The sequence below is a fragment of the Phoenix dactylifera genome, chromosome 5 (assembly GCF_009389715.1).
Source record: "Phoenix dactylifera cultivar Barhee BC4 chromosome 5, palm_55x_up_171113_PBpolish2nd_filt_p, whole genome shotgun sequence".
In the NCBI taxonomy this organism is placed as follows: Eukaryota; Viridiplantae; Streptophyta; class Magnoliopsida; order Arecales; family Arecaceae; genus Phoenix; species Phoenix dactylifera.
In genome coordinates, this window is record NC_052396.1 from 10563551 (window position 1) to 10582652 (window position 19102).

General features: G+C 44.3%; 1 protein-coding gene across 1 annotated transcript in view; it reads left to right on the forward strand.

Moving 5' to 3' along the window:
• Positions 1–19102, forward strand: part of LOC103710306 (BEACH domain-containing protein C2-like) — a 60710-nt gene that overhangs the window by 33938 nt on the left and 7670 nt on the right. The window contains 10 exon segments of the mRNA XM_039126789.1: positions 1172–1720; positions 1800–1943; positions 2062–2553; positions 5926–6068; positions 7464–7533; positions 7656–7739; positions 7829–7885; positions 7977–8045; positions 8132–8218; positions 8308–8424. Coding sequence (XP_038982717.1) covers positions 1172–1720; positions 1800–1943; positions 2062–2553; positions 5926–6068; positions 7464–7533; positions 7656–7739; positions 7829–7885; positions 7977–8045; positions 8132–8218; positions 8308–8424 — 1812 coding nt within the window.

Below are 19102 nucleotides of genomic sequence, written 5' to 3' on the forward strand. Positions count from 1 at the left end.
ATAGCTGATAATAATTAGAAAAATCATTGTACAAAGATTTGATTTGAAACATCATTTACTGCACTCTGCATATGTAGATGATTCTGAACAATTTTAGACTGTTACCTGCTAATTGCGTGTACCTCATTTTGACCGCTTCAATAATTTGTTCTAAGGTCTACTTGGTATATGTTCATACATGTAATGCATGCGGCACACCTATTAGTTATGCTTGGAATGATAATGATGACCTGTTACTTGTCATCTACTATACTTATTATTGAATATACAAAATTTACAGATCTGGAGGTCTGTAACCCTACATTTAATGATCTACAGTTTGATATGATGCTTCGCAGTTTATTCATGCCAACGTTTTATACTTGTGACATACTCTAGAGTTTCTTATTGTGTAATAAATTTGTTCTTTGGGTACCATAATATGCCAAATATCTTGTTCAAATGTACCAAAAGAGTATCTGAACTTTACTGTTGATGTACCTGGCATGGTTTCAGTTTATTTCCTGGTAATTACAAGTTTATTGTCTAACTTCATACAATATCATTTCCAATTTTATATCATTAATAATTCGTATAAAATATACTCAAAACTTGGTTCTGGCACTAGTTGTTGCACCTTTGCTCTCTGCATAGTCTTGTCATTTGTTTTCTGAGCTTGTATACTCTTATATAGTGAATTGGATTTTCCTGATGCCATTTTTCTAAAAAGCAGCTTCAAGTTATTTTCGTCGCCATTTTTATGAAATATTGATATTGCTCTAAATTTTTTTTCTCTCTCCGAATATTTCTTTTATGTCTTGGTAATACATCATCGATGGCCGAACTCAGGTCCTTGATTGGTTAACAAGGTAAAAATTGCTTTGTAAAGCTAACACCATATTCTATGGTCAGGTTTGTCTTCTTCTATTGTATTCCCTGCGTAAACTTGATATTTGTTTTCTGTGCTTGTATACTCTTAAATTGGATTTTCCTGATGCCACTTTTCTAAGTGCACCTTCAAGTTGTTCTCATTTTCATTTTTATGAAATATTGATATTGCTCTATATTTTTTCCATTCTCTCTGATTATGTCTTCTATGTCTTTGTAATCCATCATTGATGACCAAACTGAGGCTCTTGGTGGGAAAATATGGTAAAATTTCTTGATTAATAATTTGCTAACGTCATTTTAGGCCGCTCTTTCGATGATATCCCCTGGCTGGGCTGCTGCTTTTGCATCACCTCCTGCTGCAATGGCATTAGCAATGATTGCTGCAGGTGCTGGTGGTGGAGAAGCTGTGACATCTGCAAGAAATATCCCACTTAAGCGTGACACATCATTGCTTGAGCGCAGAACAGCTAGACTGCATACATTTTCAAGCTTCCAGAAGCCTCCTGATACACCTAACAAATCTTCACCAGTACCAAAGGACAAAGCGGCTGCAAAGGCTGCTGCATTGGCTGCTTCTCGTGATCTTGAACGTAATGCCAAGATTGGCTCTGGTAGAGGTCTTAGTGCTGTAGCAATGGCAACATCAGCACAAAGGAGGAGTGCAAGTGATTTTGAGCGTGCAAAGAGATGGAACATATCTGAAGCCATGGGTGCTGCCTGGACAGAATGCCTCCAGTCAGTTGATTCAAAAACAATATCAGGGAGGGATTTCTTTTCTGCATTGTCCTATAAATATGTTGCAGTCCTTGTCACAAGCTTTGCTTCAGCAAGAAACATGCAGCGCATGGAGGTGCGTTTGGCATGCTACTTCTTCCTCTTGTCATGTTTCTAAATAGTGATATAGCATATTATAACATTCAGACTTGCAGATGGATAGGCATGCACAAGTTGATGTATTAGATAGATATCGTGTATCCACTGGGACTCGTGCATGGAGGAAGCTTCTTCATTGCCTAATAGAGACGAATGGGCTTTTTGGACCTTTCGGAGATTTCCTGTCTAATCCTGAGCGTGTATGTCTAGTGTTATTTCTTAAATTATTGTGGTTCCTGTATTTTCTTTTCTCATCTGTATCATATTTTTTTTAAACAATATTAAATTTAGAAAATCTATGAATGTTTTAATATGCAGGTTTTTTTGAAATTAGATCTTACAGAAAGTTCTTCAAGGATGAGAAGATTTTTGAAGAGGAATTACCGGGGATCTGACCATTTGGGTGCAGCTGCTGATTATGAAGATCGATTGCATGTTAAATATGGTGAAGAATTAGATGTATGTAGTGCTGATCCTGATGCTTCGTTGACCACCAACCTTTCTTCTACAGCTTCCATTATAATATCAGAGGCAACGTCAATGGAGGAAAGGAATGAAGACGATGAGCAGATGGAAAATGAGAGCACTGAGAATAGTATGGACAACCAGAGGCTTTCTTCAGCTGCAGATCAATCTTCAAAGGCATCATTAGATTCTAGAATTTCTGGAGCTTCTGGTGAACAAAATTTGGTTCAATCCACATCAGTGGTTGCTCCTGGGTATGTGCCTAGTGAAACTGATGAAAGAATTATTTTTGAACTAACTTCATTGATGGTGCGGCCTTTGAAGGTTGTACGTGGAACCTTCCAAGTAAGTGTATATGTGACATTTATGCTTATGCTTAAGCTTTATGCTTTGATATGCAGTGGTCCAAGCTTTTGGACATCTATCCTGCTCATTTTAATACTCATATGAATTGAATGTGCTGGTATGCACTAATCTAGTCTTCTTGTCAAACATTTCCTTGCAGTTTTGAGTTTTCATCTGAATTGGAAGTCTTCGAGTTTGAATTCTTTAGAGTTTTCTGAGCTCACAAGATATTATGTCACAAGGTTTTGCAACAATCATATAACTAACACATTGTGGTTTTGGTTTCAGTGGGAATGAATGTCTAAGTGTACCTAACAAGCTACATCCATTGTTCGTGCTATTTCTATGTGGTTTGATTTGAAATGATATTTTGATGGAAACTTTTATATCTTCAATATTTGAAATTTTATTTTTTTTGAGGTTTACTGTTCCAGCCTGCTTAGACTCTCAATTGGTGGATATTTGGAACCTCCTGCTGTTGTGGGGATTGGCTGGGATTAAAAGGGAGCAGAAAGGATTAAAGAAATTGGGAAGGTCTACGGACTCGAATCCCTAGATCTCATGGTTACCAAATTATATTTGTCATGCAATTTAGTATTCTGAGGGTCTAAAGATTGTAGAATTGCTAAACTTTTGATCTTCTAGACGTATTGCTTCTGCCACCATCTCCTATTTGCTTCACACTTAAAATTTATCTTCAGACATACGATTGGATATCCAAGTTGTTACCCAGTACTAGGTATTGAACCAGTACCTTATTGGTGTAGTATGATACACCTAGTATGGTATATCTAGTACGATATGGTACAGTACGTCAGATATGGTACAATATAGCTCCAATATTGTCACAGGGTCGAGAGACCTTTTTCTTGTACTTAACTATGGTATTACTCAGAATTCGTTGAACTGGTACTAGGATCCATACTAGTAGGTAGTCGATTTAGTACCGAACTGACACGGTATGCGGAGGCATGCTGGTTCTGAATTGGCATGCCAATTTGTTTTTTCAATATTTTTTAAGTTTGAATTATTGGTAATCAATTTTTTTAATTTTTTCAATAATTTAAGTATAATTTGATGTCTCTTGATGTTTTTTGATATTTCTATGATCCTGATAGATCCTAAATGATGCCTCTTGATGTCTTAGAATGATATAAAATATAAAATAATTATTGAAAAGTTGCATGCTAGAAGAAGCAACTTGAAATATTCTAAAATTAATTAATCAGATACAAAACATAAAATGATACAATCAATTACATATATTTAAAGTACTACATACATATTGATATCTAAAACCTCGTCGAATGACGATGCATTTTAAAGATATTCGGACTATTAGCATAATAAAGAGGCACATCAACCCATCTCTCTAGCCAAGTGACATTGTAGCCCTGAATGCTCATTCCATAAGAAATGCGCTCTGGGTTATAACCAGTCTCAGATCTCTCATTGAAGCTCTGACTCTAAGAAATATCATTTGGCCGATAATACGATTGTGGAGGGGCCTATTTGAATTTGTTGGTAGCCAAATATGACCCATAAAATAATTTGGATAGCGTAGGACAAAAGCCACCGGAAGATGATGCCTTATGCGTACCATATCCATATTTGTATCTGTATGGGTCATAAGTTGTCTGTGGTTGCGGGTAATAGGATTCACACTCTCCATCGGGGCTGCAACTGTTTTTTTTTTCTTTTTTGCTACGCTGAGCAATTGTTTGCTTTTTCTTTGTGCCGCTCTCTATCTGGCTACGTTGGAAGGATGGATGTTGCTAAGATCTGTGATTTCAGTATCGAATACTGTATCGGTACCTTATCGGTTCAGTACAGTACGGTACGGTACACCTCTGTTCCAAAATATCTCTAGCCAATTTTCTTAATTTTATCTCGGTATGCCTCGGTACAGACCGGCAGCACCAGTATGCACCTCGAGACGCCTCGGCATAGGTCCGTACACCTTGGTACAGGGCGGTACGCCTCGATATCGGTGATATAGAGCTTGTACCAATAGGTAGGTATGTTTCGTACTGGTTTTCTTTTGGTACGGTACGCTCCGTATAGGGCAGTACGGGGTGGTACGGCAGACCATGGATGTTGCCCTCCTAATCGAGTGGATCGGGTAGTGTGGTGGCCTTGTTTAAGCAACTCTTGATCATATCTTTAGGAAGATGTCTTGGACAATGAGTCATATGATAATCGGCACCCCAGCGACCCCCGTGGCCGTGGCTGATCATCTGTAAGGATGCATGAAATGTTGCGATCTGCCCATTGCCCTGTATGCACCCTAGTCTCACTGGTTACGAAATTGGCATGTCGTGGAGCCGATCCTGACTCATCAAACTTTGACTCTTGTTGTTAGCCCACAAGCCATCGAATCATTAGATCATCCTTATCGTCAACAAAAGTGTTGTGAATCGGATCTATGTGCTTTAGCTTCACTTCCTTCTGAATATACTTCAATCTCAACCTCAGATTGTAGTGAATATATACAAGATTATTGAGGTGCTTCTATGATAGACAGTTCCTCTGTTTGTTGTGGATCGTCGAAAGCAGTGCGCCTTTGGCCTGAGGGGGGAGTGTTTGAAAAAATCGTAAAGGAAGGCTTGGCCTTCCCACTAGTTAAAAAGAAAGGGGGGAAGGGAGAACTAGTTCGGACCGGTTTGAACCGGTGCAAACCGCCATGTTCGCACTCAAAACCGTCCGGCTCGGATTGGTTATGAGTGATTTGGGGCCGGTTCCATATTCCACCACCGAACCAACCGGTCCTATGCCGGTTCGGTTTGGTACGTCCCGAACCGACCAGTTCGACAGTCCCTGGTACCACTCAAATTGGGCAATATGGATTAATACAACATGAAACCGAGTGGAAGTGGTTGGTTCCAGTTGGTACGAGCTAGTTTGGCCTCTGTATCGTTATTGAACTTATTGGTGCAGTGCGCTATGCATGGTACGGGACGTTAGGGGTCAATATGATGAACCTTGGTTTTTGTCATTGTTTGCAAAATGGAAATAGACCCGTCATGTTCTTTCATTTGTCTCATGTTTATCCAACCCACCAACCCCACCAACCCTTCTTTCCCAGCCAAATACAGTCAAGTAGACGGGACCTAAAATAACGCTAGGGTTGTCAGTTTCTCTAGTCTCTTTAACCGCATTTCTAATGTTACAAACTTTTTTGTTTAGGAAATATGTTATAATTTTAAAAATCTCTACTCTGTATATTGCTTATTATTGTATTATCAAAATGCTCTACAATAGAAATTCCATTGAATTATCTTGTTCTTTCTTGAATCATTTAGTTCATTTTGCAGCATCTAATAATTTTTGTATTCATAAAATTTTAATCTAATTTACTTTGCCACTTTCCAGATAACAACAAAGAGAATTAATTTCATAATCGATGAGCGCACCAAGGATACTTCAATGGAAGAGTCTGTGACTGCTTGTTGTAAAGAGCAGGACAAGGATCGAAGCTGGTTGATATCATCCCTTCATCAAATGTTCAGTAGAAGGTAAATGTGGTTTTACTATTATTTTTATTGCAATTATAGTCTGTCCCCATAAGTCTTTTTGTCATGTAGATTAATATGTGTTCTAAAGCAAGAAAAAAGAAACAAGAGGTTTGGTACAGACTGTCTTTCCTGCCACCCATAATTTGCAGTTTTGTCAAAACTCCAAATCCACAACAGAAAGGTTTCAGTTTTGAATGGTCTGAGTTTCCACTGAAACTAACTTATAAGCTCAATTATAATAATTATGTCTTTTTCCTTTTCTTTTTTTTGTTATTGTTGATGGAAAGAAGAATTTATTTCTTGATCTTGTGGGAAGAAAGACACCCCCAATTTAAACCCTAACATTTCTCGCCAGGGAAAGGGCCCAATTACAACCACCATGACTAGCCCATGGCCAGCCTTAAAGGGGCTTATGCTATAGTGTCCCCTAGCTACATGGGCTCTGGACTAGGTCCTCTGATACCGTTTCTAACGACCTAGGATCTCATCTAAAAAGGGCTAGTCAGATGCTACTAATTGGGATGGTTGGCCTTGCTTAACTACCCAAGGCCTCCTTAATGGACATTAAATGCGAGACTGAACACATGCTTGCACAGGTCCTCACATTCTCCCTGTTTAATACCTAGCATCCTCACCAAGGGAAAGGTCTAATCACAAACAATGTGACTGGCTCATGGTGAGCTCTAATAGGGTTGTTGCTACAATGTGTTGGCTTCAATACCATTTATTATGACCCAAGACCTCAACAAAAAATGGCCAGCAAGAAATTACTAAATTAGATCCTTGGCCCTGCTTTGGGTACTTAAGTAGTGCCAAGTACCCTAATTAATAACTTTTTGGCTAGCCTTTTCGGATGAGGTCCGGGTCTTTACAATTATGTCTGGGTTGATTAAACTTTTATACATTGTTCCAATCAAACAATCACTATGCTTATGCCAAGAGGGCAACTTTGACCATCATATTTTCATCATTGGGTATGATAAAATGGAAAAATTGCAGCTCAAGAAACAAGCTGCTTGTATACGATATATGTACTGAAATATACTTGCACAGAATACCTTGAATGCAATTGTTACAGATATTTACAGGCAGACTTCTACCAATTAATGTATGTGCTAATAATGGTTTTGCTTCTTATATATGGTCTTATAGGTACTTGTAACAAAGAAAATTGTTATTTTGGTGCTTGTTATTCTGGTGATTTTTGCTGGAGAATATGTAATGTATAGTGCATTTTTCATCTATATATGATTGACAGATGTATTTAACCATAAATGCATTTGTATATGAGTAAAGTTGCTTCTTTGATTGATTTAATACTCTGCAGCCCCATTAACTTTTAAAGTATTTAATGGTTAACATGGTCTCTGTCATTCTGTGACATGTCCTTTGCAGATATCTTTTAAGAAGGAGTGCTTTGGAGTTGTTTATGGTTGACCGGTCAAATTTTTTCTTTGACTTTGGGGTAAAAATTATGTGATCTATAGGTTTTTTCTCTTCTCATATTTCATGATCACATGACATGCTTGCTGCAACTGGCCATCATATTGCATAACTATGTTGAACCTTTTTTGCAATTCAATCCAGAGTATCGAAGGACGCAAGAATGCCTACCGTGCTATTGTTCAAGCTCGGCCTCCTCATCTAAATAATATATATCTGGCTACACAGGTCCTTTTGTTCGCATTACGATGAATAACTTATCATTGTTGTGGTCTAGTTCATATCAATCATCATTGCAACTTTTTAATTGTTTGCAGAGACCTGAACAAATTCTCAAAAGAACTCAGCTCATGGAACGTTGGGCAAGGTGGGAGGTAAAAGATAAGACTGTATTCTTTTTGATTCCATAGTTGTTACGTTTTAGGGATTTAATGTTAATAATGAAGTACAATCACATTACTACAGATTAGCAATTTTGAGTATTTAATGGAACTCAACACTCTGGCTGGGCGTAGTTACAATGACATCACCCAGGTCAGTTTGCTGGATGGCTTCTTTTAGTTATTTTTTGATTAATTTCCTCGTAAGTCAGTTCCTGAATAACCTTTTATTCTTTGTAGTATCCTGTTTTCCCATGGATCCTGGCAGATTATTGTTCAAAGGCATTGGATCTTGCAGATCCTGCTTCATACAGAGATCTTTCGAAGGTAGACTTCGTTTTTTTTTCAAGGTCATGCTTGTACCTACTATCTATAATTCAATTCTATGCTTGACCAGACTAAATATAATCATGCAGCCAATTGGTGCATTGAATCCTGAAAGGCTAAAGAAGTTCCAAGAGAGGTACTCCAGCTTTGATGATCCAGTTATCCCCAAGTTCCATTATGGTTCGCATTATTCTAGTGCGGGAACGGTAATTATTTTCTTTCTAATTTAACCTACGTGACCATCTTGGCTATCATGAAGCTGCAAGAGTTGGCACATGAATCTGTGCATCCATAACCTATGTCCATTTCCTCCTTTTGTTTATGCCTTCATGCCTTCATGCCTTCATTTGCTCTGCCTAATTTTCTCAATATGAGTTCTCATTTCCTCATACTGTAGCATGGATATCATAGAACTTGTTGCTTTGATTTCATCGGGTAGGATCTACATTGTCACAAAAAATGTCAGAGAATTATACATGATAAAATATTAGAACTCCAGAGCTAACCAGTTGTATGTACCGGCTTTAATAAATTGTGTAGCAGATTGATGCACTGTAGAGATTGATGAATTTGAACTGTGACTAAGCCTTAGATCATTCAAATTTTTCCTGTCATGTGCTTGACTATCTGGTATCATTCATGTCCTTTAGGCACTACAGTTTAACCTTAAAGGCATTGACCATTGAGCTTCTCTACCGTTGGTGCTTCTTATAAAGTTAGTGTTTCTTATCATTTATGTAGGGTATGCAAGGTTTAGAAGAGAGCCTAGACTAGACCTCTTCACTGTCAGTCACGAGATTATCTCCTCTGCTGTAATCCTCACTCCTGATCAAGGTCCGCCGAACCGGTACTGGAACCTATACCAGTCGACGCGCGGTATGGTTCGGTACTGGTTCTGTACCGTACCGAACCAGTACGGATAGGGCGTGCCGATTTATAGACCAGCATGCCTAATATTTTTTTGAGTTTGCAAGAATATTTAATTGGTAATCACTTTTTTTTGACCTTTTGCAATGAATGTAAGTCTAATTTGATTTTTTTTTTTTGATGTTTTTGAGGGTTTTTTTAAATGTATTTTGATATTTCTATAATCTCGATTTAACCTAGATGATGTATCTTATGCTTTAAAATGATACAAATCATAAAATGAATAACATAAAATATTCTCAAATCAAGTAGTGATGTAAAAATTAAAAAATAATATAATTAATTATATATATTTAAAGTCTAATATACATACTGATATATAAAGTCGGGTTGAGTGGCGATGCCTCGTAGATATCCGGATCATCAGTATAGTCAGGAGGCACATCAGCCCATCCCTCTAATCAAGCGGCGTTATAGTCTTGTATGCCTTAAGGAACGCGCGCCAGGTTATAAGCACTCTCGGATCTTTCGCTGAAGCTTTGACTTTGAGAGGTGTTCTCTAGCTGATAATACAGTTGTGAGGGGGCCATCCAAATATCTCGGCAGTAAAATTCGATCCGTAAGATGCTCCTAGCTGCATAGGATAGTAGCCACTAGAAGATGCCTCAGATGCACCATAACTATATTCGTATCCGTATAGGTCATAGGCTGCCTGTGGCTACGGATAATAGGATCTAGTATACAACTTAGAATCTGATACGTCTATGGATTTTAATCCACATGCGAGGTCATCTGCAGCTGCATCGTGTCCTGAATGACCTCGACGAGTCTGTTTTTTATATACAATCGTATTCTCGCGGGCTCTATCAGATCGTGCACCGTAATTCCTATTCTGTATAGTATGCATAAGCTGAAACTCACTGGTGAATCGAAGACCACCCTATGGCTGTCTCATAAATAGTGGTCTCCTGTCATCCACTCCTCTGGCCGGTAGATTTATGACCACCAGAATTGTCATCGCTGCTACTTTGGATCTCTGAATCTGAGTATACTGACTCCTCAACACTCTCCATTGGGACTGCAGGTGCCTTTTGTTTTTTTTGATGTGTTGGGCATTTGCCTTCTTACCCTTCGTGATTCTCTCTGCCTAGCTATGCTGAAAGGATATATGTCGCCCTCTTGATCAAGTCGACCGGATAGTATAGTGGCCTCGTCTAAGCATCTCTCGATAATATCTTTGAGAGTGTCTCGGACAAGGAGTCATATGGTGACTGGCTCCTCTGTGGTTGTGACTGATCAGCTGGAAGAACGCGTGGAATATTGCGCTCAACTTATTGCCCTGTATGACCTTAGCCTTGCTGGCTACGAAACTGGTCGGTTGTGGAGGTGATCCTTGCTTATTAAGCTCTGGCTCTGGCTCTGGCTCTAGCTCCTGCACTGGCCCACAAGTCATCCGATCATAGGATCATCTCATCATCAACGAAAGTACTATAGATTGGATCTGTATACTTAAACTCTATTTCCTCCTGAATGCACTTCAGTCTCAACCTCAGAGTGAACATATACATAGTCGTTGAGGTGCTTCTGTGTCAAAACAGATCCTCTTCTTGCTGTGCATGGGGGTTAAGGTGGACAAGTTGCGCTCACAGCCACTTGAGGATATCGTCTAAGAGAGAATCCGGATAGCTAGCCGCTTTAGATTTTCCGCGGACAGCGTAAAATGAATCCACCATTCAGCTGCAAAAATATTGAAGAAAATTACATATAAGAAGTACCATATTAGTAACCATTTAATGCCAAATAAATGTCCTCCTGATATGCTACATACCTGGATTCATACTTTTCTTACTTACGACAATTGCCGAGACTCCAAAGCTGTCGATGCCCTCTCTAAATATTTTAGTTTGTGAAAAAAATCGTATTGTACTATATTAACAATAGAAGATACCAGTAACTTATACTTGTCACTTAAGTTAATCCGAATATATATTTTAATCTGAAAAAATATTTTTAATTTTGAAAAATTATATATAATCCAAAAATTAAAAATTTTTATGTTCCTGTGTAGATCGTCTATAGATCTACAACATATAAAAAAATCAAGCCCAAATCGAAAAGTTTGGCATGATTTCTCCTTATTTTCAATTTTTGAGCTATTTTTTTAAGTCTTCAAAAAAATGAGGGAATGAGGTAGGAGAGAGAAAGCACACCTTATTTAGCCTTGGATCTTCCTTCTGATAGTCTGAATCGATGTTATTTTTGAAGTATTTGGGAAGGAGAGGTGGTGGAGCTGCTTTCAAATACTATTGGGAAGGCCTTCTCGGGCCTTCTCAATGGCCGCCTGATGCTTTAAAAGCATCAGGTGGCAATCATTCAAGGAACGGTGTCAACCCGGTTCGAAATTGGGTTGACTCGGTGCGAACTAGCGGGTTTGCACCGAGTCTGCACCGAACTGACTGGTTCCGGCCGGTTTGGATACTTACTGACTGGTTTCCGGCCGGTTTGGTAGAGGTTCTAGCCGGTACGGGGCCGGAACCAAAAATATTAGTCGAACCAATCCGGTTTCGCATTGGGTCGGCTCGTCCTTGCTCAAACCGGGTGATTCGGGTCTGTTCGGTAGACATTGCTCCTGATGGTATTTTCCCCTTTCTGCTTGAGTGCTCAAAATAGGAGTTGTTGGCAAGGAAATCTAGAGGAGTAAGCATTGTCGTTGAAGAGAAGAGTTATTTGTATCCCTCTCAAATCGTCCCTATATATGCAAATACATATACATGCATTATATATATGTATTTATGTATGTTTATATGCATATGTGCCTTATGTATATGTATACGTGTGTGCATGTGTGTGATATATAACTGTTGCTGGAAATTGGACCCGGGGGTGACCGCGGACCGAGGGGGAGGAGCTTCGATTGGTGGTGCGGCGGCGGACGACTGTCTTCGGCGGACCTGCAAGAAGCTTGTGGCCGGGGGTTCCGGCGTAGGCCCTCCGATGCTTAAGTCAGAGAGGGTTTTAATGGAGAGAAGAAAAGCAAAGGCATGGATGTGTTTTTAGGCCAGGACGGAAGAGCCGCCCCCTTGCCTAGAGCTCCCCCTCTTATTATAGGAGGGAGGGGCGGTTACCTGTGATCGGGCGTGATCGTGCGAATTGATGAGTTACCATAAATGATCCGAGATTCCGGGCTAGCTGGCGATTCGTCGAAATCGTGAGTATTCAAATGTTGACAGCCGTTAAGGCGAAGATCGTGGGATTTGATCCCAGAGATGGCGTGCTTAATTTTTGGTGTAGAGGGGGAAGTCAATTTCTTCCTTTGACTGGATCTTTTTTGGTCATGAGGCTGACCGGGCTCAATTCTGTCGAGATCGAAGTCGTGAGCTCTGTGGCTGTCGGTGCCGAGATCGGGTGCTCTAATGTCGGGCGCTCTGAGGTCGGGCGCTCTGTGGTCGGGACTGCCGAGAGCATGTTCGCCATTGTTACCTTCGCCGCCGAGTGCCGGCAGTTTGTCCGCATGCTTGGAGTGATCTATTTTTGCCCCAACACTACCCTCCGACTTTCGAGTTCGAGATATTTCAGAGCTCGGGCGAAGGAAGTAATTCATCTTTATCATGCGGATGAGATCAGGTGGATTTGAATTGTTTTGTCGTTTCGAACGGAGGGGGAAAGGGTGCTTTTGGGCGTCTTTAATGAGAACATAAGGTGGCGGCTTTTTGCTTTTCGAGGCGGTTTCGAGCCGTGGGCTCATGATGAGGCTCCAGTATTCGACGAGACGCCGCTTCGATTCTACTTTTAATTGGTTTCTGGGGTCGGGCACATGGCGCGATCTGGACGGGAGGCACGGTTCGCCTTCGTTGATCTGAGCCATTAGGAGGGTCTATATAAATCCTAGCCTGGCCCTAAAAGTTTTCATTTGGCCGTAATAGTCCTTGTCTCCTTCCTTTTTTGCCTTCTTCTCTCGGTCCTTATTCAGCTTCCTCTGGCGGCGTTCTGAGCTGTTTTCTGGTGATCGCCTTAATCCCTCGCTTCCGGCCGTCGGCATTTTCGGTGAAACCTACAGTAGGTCTCTTACTCACATTTGCTCGGAGGGCTATCATTTTTCTTTTTCTTCTCCTCCTTTATTTTCTTCTATTTGGTGAGCACGGCAATGTCGGGTGGTGCTTCATCTTCCGGCAGGGACCTTTCTCGTCAGAGGGAGGTCGCATCGGAGATGGGCCATTGCCCAGACGGAGTCGGGTCGAACTTGGCCGAGGAGGAGTTGGATTTGATTCGAGCCCGGTTTTTTCCTCAGCGCGGGTTCCGCCTTGAGCCTGCGAGGTCGGAAGACCGGATGACGAGACCTCCGGGTCGGATCGGAGTGTACATAGAAACACTCTGGGTCGGCCTGCGGTTCCCTCTGCACGGGTTTGTGAACGAGCTCTTGGCGGCGTACCAGCTCGTCCTGGTGCAGCTCACTCCGATCTGGTGAAGGACCATCATCGGCTTTTTGTCACTTTGCCTGGGGCACGAGATTTCAACCTCGGTAAATGTTTTCCGCCCGTGTTTTATGTTGAAATCCAACCCCGCAGACGGAGAATGGCTTTACCTCGCCCTTCGGGGTGGTAAGCCGTTTTTCTGAGGTGCTACTTCCTCCATTCGTGGGTGGAAGGAAAAATTTTTCTTCCTCTCCTTCGAGCACACGTGGGAGTTCGACCCATCATGGGGGCTACCCCAGCTCAAGGCCATCAACAAGCCCCTCAAGCTTTCGGTGAGCGAGCAGAAGATTCTCGACGCTCTTCACAGCATCGAGGGGAACATTCTTCTGAACGACCTCCTGAGCGAGGAGGCTCTGGTGAACGTTGGCCTGAGCTCGGTGCGCCCTATGGGTAAGGGTGGTCGTATTGCTCCCCTTCTGTTCCGTTGCTTTAATATTTCTTTCCCTCTTTATTTCCTCAGGACTTTGCTTGGCTTTAGCTCTTTTCTTTTTTCCAGAAGTTTCGAGGATGGTGTCAGCAACAACGCTCTCCTTGCCCGGTACAACAAGAGGGTGGCAGAAGCTGGCGGAGCTCGTCCAGTCCCAAGGAAGAAGCCTAGGACTACCTCGACTTCTGCTCCCATCGAAGATCTTGAGGTTGAAATCCCTCAGCTTGTTCGAAAGAGCAGCCGAAAGGGGGCTGGGGAGTCTGGGCCGGAGGAGGCTTGAGCGCGCTACCTTTGTCGAGCGCACAGTTTCTGCTGAGGCCGCGGAGGAGCATGGGGGCACGTGCTTGCCCGACCTCGGGCCCTTCTAGGGCCCGCACGGTCATTCGTCTGTGGGCGCTCAGGACCCGAGGCGGGGAGCGGTCTAGGGGTCTCGAACTCTTCTCGGACTCCTTTGCCGGGTCCTCCGGGGCCCGATGTTCCGAGCTCCTCGGGGGTTGAAGATCGCTCCGAGAGAAAGCTCTTTTGCCCTGAGTGGGCAATCTTCGAGGATGACTCCGCACTTCATAATAGCGAGGTCACTTGCCAAGTCATCCACTGCGCCCTTCTTCCGGCTGACCGCACCGAGCTACATGCCATCGGAGTCAGCGACTTTGTTGATCAGACCTACTGTTCGGCTATCAGGGTAAGTTCCTTCCTGCTCTTTCATTTTCATGCCCCGTCGGATTTCCAATCTTGGTTGACCTTTGCTTGTTTTTGTTATAGCACCTCCATGATATAGATATGTTTGTCTCTGCGGTGGCTGACTACTAGGCTCGAGCTCGGAGAAGCTAGAGAGGGGAGGAGGTCGCGATGAAGAAGCTCGCTGAGGGCGAGGCCAGGTGGAAAGAATCCATCATGAAGGTGGAAGCTCTCGAAGACCGAGCTCAAGCTTATGGCTGAGCGTTTTCAGGAGGTGGCGGCTTCGCACACCCTCGTTAGGTCAACTCTTCGTGCGGCTGAGGCCCGCTTGGCTGATGCTCAGTTCGAGCTCTCGGGCCTTAGGCACAAAGAGGGAGTCCTCCAGCTGAGAATCGAGCAGCTCGCGGTTCGAGAGAAGAGGACGACAGAGCAAGCCCGGAATGCGGTGCAGATCTTTCGTGAATCAGCCGAGTTTCGAAACTTGATAGAGGAGGCAGTTGACGCGCTTATCCGCAGCTTCGAAGACTGCCGATCCCAAGTGTGGAAACTTTGCCCAAAGCTCGACCTCAGCGGTCTAGGACCCCGCCTAGGGGTCGCTGAGGACGACGATGCACGTGGGAGCCCTGAGGATGACAGCACGCTTGACAGCGAGCCCGAGAGTCCTGAGGCCGAGACCGAGCATGCCGTCGCCGAGGCCGGGGTCGGGGTAGCTGAGCAAGTTGCTCGTGAGGTCCTTCTGGAGGAGTGACTCTTGAGTCTGCTCCTGAGTTCGCACATGAAGCTGCTCCCGAGGCCGCGCCTGAGGCCGCTTCTGAGGTCGCACCTGAGGTCGCTCCCGAGATCGCATCGGAGGCCGCTTCCGAAGTCACACCTGAGGTTGCTCCCGAAGTCGGCTCTGCATCAGAGGCAGCCTGATTCCCCTTTTCTTTTTCTCACACTTGTATTTTGCCAGTGAGGTTGGCTGCTGAAAGCATTGTACGGGCCAACCTCAGTTTTTGTACTTAGCCTTAAAGGCTTTTTCATTAATGAAGGCAATGTGTTTTTCAATTTTGTTGTGCTTCTGAACTTGTTTTTGCTTTACTTCGAGGGTCGCCGTGTAGCATTGCTTGGCTATTATCTGGTCCCCTCGAACTTCGCCAACTCCTCATTCGGTATGGAACCACACGAGCAGATGGTAAGTCGAGACTACGGCTCGGAGGGCATGGAGTCCTGATCGGCCGAGGATAGCGTTGTAGACTGAAGGCAGGCGGACCACTAGGAAGTCTGTCTTCACGATGCTTTCTCGGGGAGCGAGCCCGACCGTAATGGGTAAGTTAATTACACCTTCATCCGAGACTGAATCTACGGTGAATACGACCAGCGGAGCATTCATACTTCGGAGCTGGCCCTCTGTCATTCCCATTTTTTGGAAAGCATCATAATACGAAATGTTTGCCGAGCTTCCATTATCAACTAAAATGCGTTTTATATCAAATTTATTTATGACCATAGAAACGACCACAACGTCATCATGAGGAGTTTCAACTCCTTTTATGTTCTCGTCTGAGAACGAGATGGCTTCAAAGGTGCGCTGACGCTTCAGAGGAGCTTTCCTCTCAGTCAGTTCTTCAGCTGAGCTTCCTTCGGTCGGGCCCCTCCCTATGGTATTGATGGTGCCAGCGATAGGCCTGTTGTCGTTTTGACCCTCAGGTGGCGCAGTACTCTCTGCTGGTCTTCCTTCGTCACGCCGGTTTTGTATGAACCGGTTCAGCATCCCACGGCGTATGAGTGCTTCGATCTCGTCTCGGAGTCGGAAGCACTCCTCGGTGTCGTGACCGTGGTCTCAGTGGAAGCGACAATACTTCCTAAAACGTTGCCGAGCTTCTGAGTCCCGCATCGGTAGCGGCGGTTGGAGATAGCCTTGGCCTTCTATTTCCATGAGAATCTCGAACCGAGTAGCAGTGAGGGGGGTATAATTTCCGTACCCTCTTGGGGGTGTTCTCTGCCGAGGCGGTGATCACGGCCGGGGCCGCGGTCTCGGGCGAGGGGGACTCCTCAGCCGAGGTATGTTTTTCTCGCGGCGGGGTGACCGGCTCCTCGGTCGACCGTGTTCTTCGTGACGTCTCTTCTGCCCCTTTGTGGGTTTTTCAGTGGCATCGCGCCGAGAAGCCATGGCTTCCTCGGCTTTCGCATACTTTCGAGCTCGGGCTAGCATCTCCGTGAAGTCGGCGGAAATATTCTTCTCGAGGGAGAACAGGAACCTGTAGGACCGGGCTTCTGTTTTCAGTGCAGACATGGCGATCAACTGATCGAGCTCGCGGATCTCCCAGGTTGCAGCGGTGAAGCGGTCGATGTAGTCCTTGAGGGATTCTCCTTCCTTTTGCTTGATGTCGAGGAGAGAATCTGACATTCGTCGCTAGCGTCGGCTGGCGGCAAACTGTCTACCCAGCTGCTCGAAGGATGACACGGTGCTCGGCTTTAGGCCGTAGAACCAAAGCCGAGCCGTTCCTCGGAGAGTTGCGGGAAAAGCCTTGCAGAGCATGGCCTACGAGGAACCCTGTAGCGCCATGAGGGCTCGGTAACTCTCCAAGTGGTCCAGGGGGTCGGTGGTCCCGCGTAGGGCTCTATCTGAGGCATCTTAAACGTCGGTGGGACCAGCTCGTCCTAGATCTGGTGGAAAAAAGGTGACTTAGTGGTGAACTCAAGGTCGCCCTCACGCCTTGCCCTCTGGTCTTGGAGGACCTTTTTATCGAGTTCTCTGCCTTGGAAATCGCTACGGTGGTCTGCTCCGGTATTGACCGACCCAGGGTCGATTCGGCTTCGGAAGGCTGTGGCCTTTTGTCCTGGTTCTTCCCTGGTGGTTCTCTCTGGGGGGACGATCGGGTCGAACCCTGGTGATAGCGCTGTTCTCCATTGTTGACCCTTGAAGAGTCATGGGAATTTCGGCCCTGGGACATAGGTCCATCTGGAAGAAGCACCGATTGGACATGAACCCGCAGAGGGGGCACCGGAGGGCCCTCCACGCGTTGCAGGCCTTGGACTGCTGCTGCTAGGGTCTGGACTTGCTGCACCAGCGTGTTGAATTGCTCTGGCTAGATCTGAGGAACTTGATCTGCCGGAGGCCCTGGTGGCGGGTTATGGATCGAATGGCCAGGACTCGGCGCACGATGCCGGGAGGCATTAGAGGCTCCTCTGCTCCTCAATCTCACGATCACGACTTGTGCCCTTCCTCTAGCGTCGACTGTTGCTGGAAATTGGACCTGGGGGTGACCGCGGACCGAGGGGGAGGAGCTCCGGTTGGTGGTGCGGCGGCGGACGGCTGTCTCCGGCGGACCTGCAAGAAGCCTGTGGCCGGGGGTTCCGGCGCAGGCCCTCCGATGCTTAAGTCAGAGAGGATTTTAATAGAGAGAAGAAAAGCAAAGGCATGGATGTGTTTTCAGGCCGGGGCGGAAGAGCCGTCCCCTTGCCTAGAGCTCCCCCTCTTTTTGTAGGAGGGAGGGGCGGTTACCTGTGATCGGGTGTGATCGTGCGAATTGATGAGTTACCATAAACGACCCGAGATTTTGGGCTAGCTGGCGATTCGTCGAGATCGTGAGTATTCAAATGTTGACAGCCGTTAAGGCAGAGATTGCGGAATTTGATCCTGAAGATGGAGGGCTTGATTTTCGGTGTAGAGGGGGAGGTCTGCTTCTTCCTTTGACTGGGTCTTTCTTGGTCATGAGGCTGATCGGGTTCAATTCTGTCGAGATTGAAGTCGTGAGCTCTGTGGCTGTCGGTGCCGAGACCGGGTGCTCTGAGGTCGGGCGCTCTGTGGTCGGGACTGCCGAGAGCATATTCGCCGTTGTTACTGCCGAGAGCATGTTCGCCGTTGTTACCTTCGCCGCCGAGTGTCGGCAGTTTGTCCGCATGCTTGGAGTGATCCATTTTCCCCCCAACACTAACCATTTTCTCTCCACTCTTATTGTTGATGCTTGTGGGGCTCACCTATTTAGATGCTGGTTAGAATGTGATCTCTTCCAGAAAGGATAATTATTCCAAAGCTGTGAGAGTAAACTCTAGATCAAGTTGCTGAGAGCTGGAAATGATTAATCCAGTCTGGTGCTTCTTCTAAGGTTAATGTAGAACAGTAAAAGTTATTTTTGATGATTGTTAAACATTGCAGATATTAGATAGTAAATAGGCATGCTTTTGGGCCTTTGTTGATCAGTCCATGATATTCATACTGATAAACAGTGAACCTCCTTTTGCTATGACTGTAAACTTCTTTTCAAATCTCTCTGGTTCTTTAGAAGTTTTAAGATTTTGCAGAGTAATTAAAACCTGCAAGAATAAAATATATTTTCTGTAAGTATATTAACAACTTTTGTTATAACAAACTTGACTTTGATCATGTTGCCATATTGTCTTGGAAAAACATGGTACTTGTAAAATTTTTTGAATGTCAAACAACTTAATATGAAA